The 11,125-nt window shown below is 35.0% G+C and overlaps 1 protein-coding gene across 1 annotated transcript; it reads right to left on the bottom strand.

Annotated features, from left to right (window-relative positions):
• LOC144446879 (histamine H2 receptor-like) lies at positions 1-1,089 on the bottom strand. Its single transcript, XM_078136723.1, has one exon. It carries the CDS (start codon positions 1,087-1,089, stop codon positions 1-3), a length of 1,089 nt encoding a protein of 362 aa, XP_077992849.1.
• Positions 1,090-11,125: the final 10,036 nt, after the last annotated feature.

The raw sequence follows: 11,125 nt of genomic DNA, 5'->3' as shown, positions 1-11,125 counted from the left end.
TCAGCAGTCGTTTATGTAGCTTCTGTTTGAGTCTATCCTTTTCCTGCGTCCACAGTGACAAAGGATATCCTTAAATGCAGTACGAAATTCGTGATTCAAGACAGTGTACACGCTTGGATTAAGTGTGCTATTGAAATAGCCCATCCATAGAAATACAGAATATAAATCATAGTTTACTTCCTCATCAGCATCGTAAATAAACGCACGTAAGATAAAGAGAATAAAATACGGCACCCAACATATAGTGAATGCTCCTAATACCACAGCTAAAGTTTTCGTTGCTTTATGTTCATCCACGTCGTGTGATCGCATTTGGTGGTTCTGGCATTCTACCTTCGTCTGGGTGCAGATACGTTTCACTTGCTCTCTAGCAATGCGGAAAATGCGAAAGTAGGTGAAAAGCATTATAAACAAGGGGATAAAGAACGTTCCTAAACCGTCAATCAAAACATATGTTCTATTACTCACGTCAAAATCGCATTTTTCTGGCGAGTCAATGTTTTGGATTCTTCCATCGGAGGTGTTCCAACCCATGTGAATTGGTAAAAAGGATACAAGGAAAGATATACTCCAGATTAAGACTAAAGTAACTGATGCCCTGCCTGTCGTCATTATAAGGGGGTATCTCATAGGTCTGGTTATCGCGATGTACCGGTCTAAACTGATAGCAAACAGATTCAATATTGATACAGTACAGAGTAGAACATCCATCGAAATCCATATATTGCAGAGAATAACACCAAAAGGCCACTCACGTTTAATTTCATACGTTGCGGAAAAGGGTAATACCAACAGTCCAACTAACAAATCTGCTACAGCTAGCGAGACGACAAAGAAATTAGTGACTGTCCGTAGTTTGCGATTGACTACCGCCGCAAGGCACACGAGAATATTGCCAAGGATGGTTGCCAGTGTTATTGCTACAATTACGATGCCGATAATGACGATGGCGACCATAGGCCGATTGGCAACAGTCTCTGGATTAACTCTGTCTGACTCATTCCAATTGTATTTAGTCTCACTGTTCAACCCGATAGTTTCATTTGTCCAGATATCGATTTTCAAGTCGGCGAACGTTTCTTCGGACATTCTCAGTGACTGATTGGGTGTTACACACGAGATACAGTTGCAGGTATCCCACTGCGGTAAGGCAGTCTGCTATTAAATCGCCCAATGACAGCTTCCTTCATCCACCTTTTCACGTGATGTCCATTAGATCTGCAAAAGTCAGATTTTTCAAAGCGCCACTTTAAGACTGCTTTCCGCAAGAGCTTCACTTAAAGTCTACTGCACAAATCATACCACACACTTCCGCACTCGATGATGAGTTAGGAATATCAAAAGAACTCGCGTCCCTATTTATTCTTTCTTACTAACGAACAAAGTCTCACGGGATTTGTGCTTTCCATAGCAACTCTCGTGAGGAACCACGATATTATCAGTTGATATTTTAGTATTACATAGGAAAGTAACTAGACACATTTATTTACATCAAATTATAATATAAAGACAAGTAAGATGCAAGTAAGACGTTGATAATAAAAGGTATTCGAAGAAGTTACATCATTATCAAAAGTTAATTTGGTCGTCAATATATAATGAACCTTCATTCATATTTAGAAGTCTGTAAAAACAGTCAGGATGTGAAGAATCAATGTTCCGTTAATTAATCATGAACGCTAGAGCAGTAAAACAGAATCTTTGTTATAATTTTATAGATTTTGTATGGCTCGGAAATGCCCAGAGGCCAATAAACTACTAATACAAGCGACTGATTACCGCCAACAGTACACTCTTGTAGGTAGAAAAGAAAACTGACACATTGCTGAAAACATCTGAATATTTCATAGCAGCAGATATTGAACAATATAAAACACGCATTGCCTTCTGGAAATACATCAAATTCCCAGCAGTGAATATGGTTTTAGACTAACTATATATATATATATATATATATATATATATATATATATATAATAATAATAATAATACAGACTCACGTTTGTTAGATGTGTCCGCTATAATACAATTACATAAAATTTAACATTGCATTTTACGACTTCATCAGCATTAACCGTCAATGTCCTAGTTAAAGTATTCCTATATATTAGTCTTAGCATTACTTTCTCCGACTACGAGTTAATATGACTACCGCCTCCGAATGAAATAAATCAAAGCATGACACGTGATCACCCTATGAAAAATTATAGTAAAGGAAGAGGTCGTTAAGCATGTATTCACATTTCTCCAATTTTACTACTCCACGCTACCTAAATAGACGTGTCTAATCATGCTTTATCCATTCCTTGATACGATGGATTTGCTATTCATTATTTTCTGTGATTTACTATCAATTTAATTTGTATAATTGTATAAATATTTCTTCTCGATGTTTTGTGGCAGAAACCACGGTGTACAACGCTTTATCAAGTTCTCAATGGTTGGCATACTTAGTATGCTGTTAGGCAATCCTACAACGGACTCAATTTATTGTCGCAATTTAATTACTATATGAAATTAAGGTACGCGTATACTTACTGTAATTAGAATGGTTCGTCAGTCTAAAGTAAACATGTGGTAATAGAATTGCGAACTGATTACCATATTTGGGATATATATTAAATAGCAATGATTATGGTCTAATTATTTTAATATTTATACAGAGCGTATTATTTTATCAATAAGAAATGAATTAGCTAAAATTATTACAACAAGAGATATTTTCTTCCTGTGTTGCATTCAGAAACCAACATGATACAACGGGAAAGCATACATTTGTACAACTTATCAAGGCCATCTAATATGCCTATTATCTAAATCTCATGTTGCTTACTGCAATTACGGAGTGTTTGTACAAGCTAATTACGGTGTTTTTGTTGTAATCTTTGTCAACATATCCTCTCATTTGTATTCAAACACAAAGGCAGGTGTCTTTACCTTGAGAATAAACGTGATTTACGTTTTCGAAATTGAATTAAGCCCTTGTATGATCACAGACACTCGCATCGATACACATTACAAATAATTCCTGTCGTCGGAAAACAGGCCCTAGACGTTTTGTGTGTTAATAACGATGATCTCAAAAATCGTGTTTGATAAAATGATCGGGATGAATTTCTGTCTCCTGCTATTTCGATTACATTGTTTATTTATTTAACAACCATATTTGTTCTGAAACTATCTACAATGTCAGAATTATTTAAATAGACTGGGCCCGTTTTCGTAGAATATTTATTACTCATTAGATACGACAGAGATCAAAAGACGTTGACAATTTGCATTGTTTATACGTCATACATGTCAGGTGTGATTCTCCTCTTGTCGGGATTCTGATATAACAAAGCTGACAGCCATACATTACTCTAACATAGAGGTTTCTGTTACCTTAAAAAAACCTACCTAATATCTTTCTCAATACTTGATCTTATCCCAACTTTTCGCGTCTGTTGAGACTTGAGTAGAAACTCAGTGTGAGATAATACTAGCAGAAGCCAATCCCAAACTTCTTGATTGTAAGTCAATAATATAATTTTACCGAATTTCATGTGTACGACATCAGGTAACACTGATTTCATCCACTCTGACACTAACCCAATTACAACACTTCTCAAAGCAATTTAACGAAGTGAGTTCTTAAACCAAATTACGAAAGTCGTACTAAGTATTTCTGTTCTGAGTGTCAACTAGAAGCTGACTCATTGTCCCCAAGGTTCAATAACAAGCCGCCTTGTCTATTTGGAGAATTCTCGTTGGCATAGCAAACGCAGTTCTTCGGGGCAAAATAGTTACTTTATATTTTATCGACTTATGCTTATCACAGACCTGCCTACGGCTCAATAAATAAATAGTTCAGGGTCTGTGAATACGAAAGTGTAGATTTATATCGGAATCTGGAAAATGACCAAGACTACGACAGGCGAATACAATCATTCAATGAAAAGACTTTATTGATGACGGGTTCCTTTTCGAAAAAAATTAATTTCAGAATTATTCGCAATAACTTAGGTAATGACTTACAAGAATTAACGAATGAAATAAAAATACAGTCCGGCGGTCAATAGACTGAGCAAACGCATTTGACTGTGAATTGCATATCAACAGAGAAATGATTTTGGTAACACTGTTACCATGACTGATATGCAAACTAAGAAGGTTTTGCCGGTGTTCAAGTAGATAGAAGAGTCATCAGTAATTATAGAATAAATGTAGATGTTCAACTATTAATCATATTCGAATGACAAAATCTAATTATTTGTTCTTTGGCTGTAATTGCAACTAATTAGAAGAAAAGGCCACCCTGTTTGCCAAACTATGTATCATGTTGACTTAAGAATTACTTAAAATCTACTCTCTATCAGGGGAATCTGATAGCGACGAAGTGGGATCACAATACGGTTGCTATGGTATCCAAAGCGATAATTTATTACTTACTTGTATCAAAAAGGGTATTTCTGCCAAACATGCTCTTTTTATTGTGAAATGTAAATGTATATGTATGATGATATCATGGACACAGACGGAAACTTTGTAAATAATCAAAAGCAAATCTTTAAAACCTACTACAAGGCTTAAAATATAGTCTGAATAAAACTGAAGCTCGTGTGTATTGTAAGGCCTAACCATGTGCAAGATAATGACGCCATCATCACCAAATCTGATTCACAAATTCAATCAATCAAAGCATTTACAAAATGCCAGAATCTGAAACACTGTTCACTTAAACGGCATTCGTTGCCTATCCTCATGAGTGCGTGAATAGGTTGGTTGTCAGAATTCTCTTAGGAAACACTCTAAATTGCAGTGAATTCAAACTATTCATCATAGCCCTACATAATTTTGATGTACTTCAATCTTTTCCTTGAAGCAAATTTGATCGTGTGATACCCAATTTCTGATAGTTACCTTGGTAACCAATGGCGAGATTGAAAGCAAAAAAACAACATTGTTTGCCTAACACCGTGTTCCCGTAAGATGAAGAGAATGAAATATCGAGTTTTTTGTGGCTAAACTTCTTTCTAAACAAAATGAATATTGCTTCCACAAGGAATTGCTCACGTTCGCTTATTGAACATCTCAAGTATATTTAGATGTAAACCTTGAAATGGAAACTATAAAGGCCATTTCAAGTTATTTGAATCACCTTCTCCATCACAGTTATGCAGGCGTATTCCATTTTTTCCATGTCACTATTGTCATAAATAAGTGACACAGCTTTAAATGGGTTGTAGTGTACTTTGAAAAGGCAGAACAGGATAGTTTGTAAAGAAATTGATATCCAAGTAAATGTTTCAAGAACACTGCAACTACGTAACTTTCGCATATTCCTTGGTGTTCATATGTGAGAGATGTACTGGCGAGTTAAACCACAAGATGTAGTATGTTTTTAGTTATTGCAATATTTATTGATATTGCTATAAGAAGTATTCTTTGTTGCAAATAAAATTGATTTCCAAGAGTCCTTCATAGACCACCCTTATCACCTTTGTGCTAGGTTGGATTGAAACTACAACGCAAAGACACGTACCGAGCTCAGAGTTGCACTGTCAATTTACAAAGTAATATGAGAAAAAAACCTAATATATATGCATTTCACCATGTAAAACATGTTTAGCGATTATCAACTATTAGTACAATTCAATACATTAAATCGATTTCACTGTATATTGAAATAATGGTGGAATATCATGTAATGTTATAACTTCAACATATTACGTAAATGCTGGGTGAGTGTTGCTAAGTAACAGTGGTAGATATTACTTGACTATTACTTGACTAAACCAAGTAAATGTGCAGTTTTGGCCTATACCTTTTAAATATTGTTAATATACATTGTTTACATTGAATTTAAGTCGAGGTCGATGAAAAATTGAATAACATCAAAATACTTGCATTGATTGGTCTTAATATATCTTTATTTTACATGCTGCATGTTTACTCAAAGATGGCAAACTAAAAATTACACTAGATCGTACGGTTCTACATCCTGTCCAGATGGACTCTGTGTTAATATTGGAATTAGAAGTACACTATTTGTGAGGGATTGGGACGGCTGGAGTATCTAAACAGCAAAAATGCTGGCGAACTAAAAACGGGAAAAACGTGCTTTCAGTTATGAACTAAAGACATTGTTGTGAGCAAGTTTGTCAAATCAAACATCAAAGGGAATGCCCATTGCAACACAGTTTCAAAATTGAACAGCTGACGTCATGAGGCGTTACCAGATCAAAGATCAAGTTTCAACTACACAGCTCGTGTTACATACAAATTATACTACGTTCGTTTCTAAATACACTATTCAATTCTTAATTTCAATGAAATATCATCGCCCAGGGATGGAATAAACCGACAATTTATTTCAATGGTTAATACGCCCATAGTTGAACACTCAACGTTGTTTAATACGATTTATCTGTGTGTTATTTATTGAGTGTTTTTCCTCTTTATATATATGTATACAGTTTTATTATTTGATTTCAATATGTACAATAACCCTAGGGTAAACTATCTTGTGAAATATTTAATCACCCGTCTCAATGGTTTACAATGAAAACAGTCGAGCGCAATTAAGGACCTCCATCGACTATCAACAAAGTGTTTTAAGTACGTCACTACATGCTGTGTTTGTGTTTATATGGTACTTATGTTCATTCCCATAGCAACAGTTCAATCCTTGGTTTGTCTTTCTCGTTCTCAATTTAAACAGATATTATGATTTAAGCTTTATATGTTGTATTATCTGTGTTAACTTTGACGCATGGGTATGATTTAAGACGTCTGTACCAATTGAGAACAGCATCGGTTTGATTTACGCTAGCTGAGTCACCAGTTTCTCACCCAAGCAAAGGATGGAATATGTTGGGTTTTCTACGAGGAAACTGTTGATTATGTAACAGTATATAGTGGTAGAGTGGAGGGTGTTATCAGCCTGTGGGAATTTCCGATTTCCTTTTCAATTATGTATAATATTGATTAAACGTACACGCTGTAATTTGTGTTTATAAACGAGCATTGTAATTCATCATATCACAAACTCGTCTGGTTTTTTTTTGGTTTTTTAAATGCTATTTAGATTTCCCATAGACATGGCTATGAAAACTGTTACAAGTCTCGTGACGTTTCATTGTAACGTTCAAATTATCCAGTGTCTAATTACGGTTATAAAGAAAGTTTAAAAGTTGTGCAACAGTACCGCTGGGGTTCTGATTCAGTGTTGCAGTGGCCACTACAGTAACTAGGAAAATCAAGTCATCAGCAGTCGACTATGATAGACACACACATTACAGACTATTACTTCTGGTAACATATTGATACAAGCTATCGATGGATTAATGTAATTACACTCACAGAAGGGTGGCATCTCTGAGTTTCCTCAAGTGGCTGCACATTCAACCTCATTCAATGTTTACACTATCTTGATTATCGGGTGATTACATCTACATAGCCATGGCACTGTTATCAACCACATGTGTAATCCACAATAGTCAACAATAGTTTTAGCCTATGTATAACTAAGCTTGTTGGTACCTTGCTTTCCTCTGTAGTAAACTATATTTTCTACCGTAATTTTGGCAACGCTTGTGACGTTATCCTCGATCAAGGTTACGTAATCCAAAATCACATGCACATGTACGTACGTACACACACACACATATACACACACCAACGCCATCAATTTGGATAAGTATTATGGAGCATATTTGGTGATGCTGAGGAGAAATGTTTACCTCAATTATCTCCGCTGCCATAAAATAACACCTTTTATAACCGATATTGGCACAGATCACCATAGATAGTTGTACAAGATATTGATATGTTTTGTGCCAATAACTTTTTACATTGGCAGTGTAACAAGAGTGTACTAAACTTGCTGCATTGTTAAAATATACATGTATAGTTATACTTAAGGAACTATCAATAACAGGTGTTTACCAATATACTACACGATTGTATTAGAGGGCAAGGATTTGAAAATACATCAGTACAAAAATATATAGAGTCAAAATCTCTTAGAATTTATAGTCACTGACTTCATTTACTTTTTAATTTACGATAAAATGTTATAGTCCTCTATAAAATAATGCTAGTAAACATAGAATGACTTTTCAACACTGAAGATAGATATTTTACGAAAGTAAATGTGTTGTCATCAAAGGTGTCCACGAAGAACGCCGATCAGATACACTCGCAATCTTGGGAATGGTAACTGAAAAGAAATGTCTCCACTTATTATTACGACGGTTGTAATTTTGTTATCATTGAGTTTTACACACGAAAAATGAACAAACTGACAAAGCATTGAATGTATTCAAAATGTATTTTATATATAAATGACTGAGAGGGAAAGATAGATAAAAAGTGCTATTAAACTTGAATACACAGTTTTACTGATTATGAGTGCATATTTGATGTCTAGAGAATTAAGATAAAATATAATCGAAGATAAATGCAAAATAAGTACAAAGCGATATGTTTGTCAATAATGTTGCTAGGTGAATTGAAATTTGTATTTTGATTATATAGTGGAAAGAATTAGTGAATGCATAAAACACGAGAACATTCTCTGCTGTTTAAGTTAGCTTTCTATAAATCTGACATGTTCATTCAGTTGAAGAGGTACATACTGACTATAAAACAGCTTTTATGCCTGTAATGTAAATGCATGACTCGTTGAATAACTAAATAAAAGAATGAGAAGCCATTCATGTGTTTGTATTGTGCTCATGTGTCTAGGGAATAGCGGACATTGCATGGTTAATGTATCGAACGTATTCACCGGAATAAAAATGAGAACGAAACTACGAGAATTAGTGATATTTGCTCTAACGATGAGATGTGAACTATTTGGATGCTACAATTGAAGCTAGTTAACTTGAAACAGAACTGACACTCCTACATTTCATCATCTGGTGTTGCACAAATCCTTTTCACAAACAATGCTACATTTGTCTTTACGTGAACTACCTTCAGGTGACACGCGCCCAAAAAGGATTAAACTTTAACAATTACACTTAATTTTTTGTCAAGCCAAACAATAAAATGTAACAATGTTACAGTCGTTTTGTTTTGTTTTTTGTTGAGCAAGATGACGTTTTCTTTCTATTTACCTTCTGTACTGTAGTCCAAATGCGACACTTCTGTCTCTTGTTATATTTAGAATGATAGAAGATAAGACTAAACTATGTCCTGCTGATTGTATCTCTGAACTGTAGCCAAATGATCATGTTGATAAAAAAAACTATGTCAGTTGGAAAAGGCGCGGGGGCGGGGGGGGGGATGAAATAGTGTAAAATATGCCCTTTAAATATACGTTTAAAGATTGTGGTTGAAATGTACAATGAAAGCCAGTTACTTGAGACAAGTCGTGGGCTGGTGTGACAATTTGTTTTGAGTAGCTCGCCAAATATTTTACTGCCAAGCCGAAAATTGAACCTAAGTTGTTACAGTTTAATCCTTTCACATTCCTGATAAAAAGTATGCATTGTTACAATTTATATGATTTGGCAATAATTTGCTACTACGCAAATAACATGTAACAGTGTTGGCAAGATTTTTTGTTGTGCCAGGCGATGGAAAAAGAGTGGTGTTAGTAAAATTTATGTCGAGCCAGACGATAAAATGTAGCAATCTCTGTTAGGCCAGATGACGTTTTTGTTTCATAACAACTTGCTGCTATTATATTATGCATAGAATAATCCGTGAGGAAAAACAAAACAACTCTCTTGTACTTGCCCTGATTTGTTTACAGTTTGCGACAATCAACTGTTGTAACTACTGGTTTAAAGATGAGAACATCTTGACTTTTATTGTCTTGGTAGCTATCAGCACGTTCATGTAAACTACTCCAACGGTTCGAACCGGTGACAGTATGTAATTGATCCTGGAGACATTTACCAATTTCAGTTATTATATGTCCACGCACGATTTAATAACTTAGCTGCTTATGAAATTACAATCGTCTAATGATTCATGTCACTGTCCCAATAAACTGTCAAAACATTACGTGGCCTTTAGCTTCTACTACTGAATAATTACCATAAGTGCCCTGCACCAATGTACACTGTATACTTCCTACTAAAAGCAACTAATTTCTTTAATTTTTCTTGAGAAATCACACTTTTTAAAAAAATATTTCATTTTGAATCCATTATATGAGAAATTAGTAATGCTAATAATTTTCAAGTCGAAAAAATGTCATATTTTTGATATTTTTATGAAAGACATCGTGCTTAACAGTGTATAGCCGAACGACTAATTATTGACGTGGCCGAGCTGATAAGAGCACAACCTACGCGTGTAATAGAATGCACCTGGGGACTGATTCCACTGAAAACCTTAAAATCTCTTAAAATTTTGCCATATGGATGCTTGTTCCTGAGGCCTGATCCTTTTAACTAAATAGAATAATTCTGAGGGCTCACGGTACCCCGCTCAAGGATATTGTCGACGTCAATCTCATATTTTCCCCATACTGTTAACATTTCGGCGGCCATATTGGATTGACCTGTATTTCAAAATTGTGAACGATGACCTTTGACCTCTTGATTTCCGCTGATGTTGAGTTTTCTTGAATAAAGTAAAAGTAAACGTTATATATGGACATATGAATAGACGTGTCACAATTGAATGAATTAATCTATTGATCCTCTGATGAAGTCTAGCCATACTTTACATGTGTTATGTAACCTTTCCCATCAACAAAATACATCAAGCTGGAATGTTATGTGATCAATGGCTTAGTTTTGTACATATCCCTCCCAAGGCAATTACCTTTTTTTAAGTCAATGGCATACAAATAGTAACTCCTCGGGCTGTGTCATTTGATACCACAGCTTCTGTTTTCTTTGATGAAGATTGTACCTACAGTGGTGCCTGAGGGAATAGCGAACAAAAGTCAATCTCAATAAATAATTTCTTTGGATTCACAATTTACCAAGGTGAATATAACATTAATCAGTACTTGAGGTATTATGCTGGAAGCCATGTCAGTGAGATTTCCAAAGAATCGGTAACAAACCATCATTGCATTATTCCCAACATCACGACTTACTCGCTTCACGAAACAAGCTTAAATTCTTTCTACTGTTCCCACTCAGTTAATTATTCATATATTCACGCAATCGTGAGT

Source organism: Glandiceps talaboti, chromosome 15, assembly GCF_964340395.1.
Source record: "Glandiceps talaboti chromosome 15, keGlaTala1.1, whole genome shotgun sequence".
NCBI classification, from domain to species: Eukaryota; Metazoa; Hemichordata; class Enteropneusta; family Spengelidae; genus Glandiceps; species Glandiceps talaboti.
This window is presented reverse-complemented; position numbering and strand designations above follow the sequence as displayed.

Excerpts from the sequence above, each read along its gene's own strand:
- LOC144446879 (XM_078136723.1), bottom strand. The coding sequence starts at position 1,089 with ATGTCCGAAGAAACGTTCGCCGACTTGAAAATCGATATCTGGACAAAT.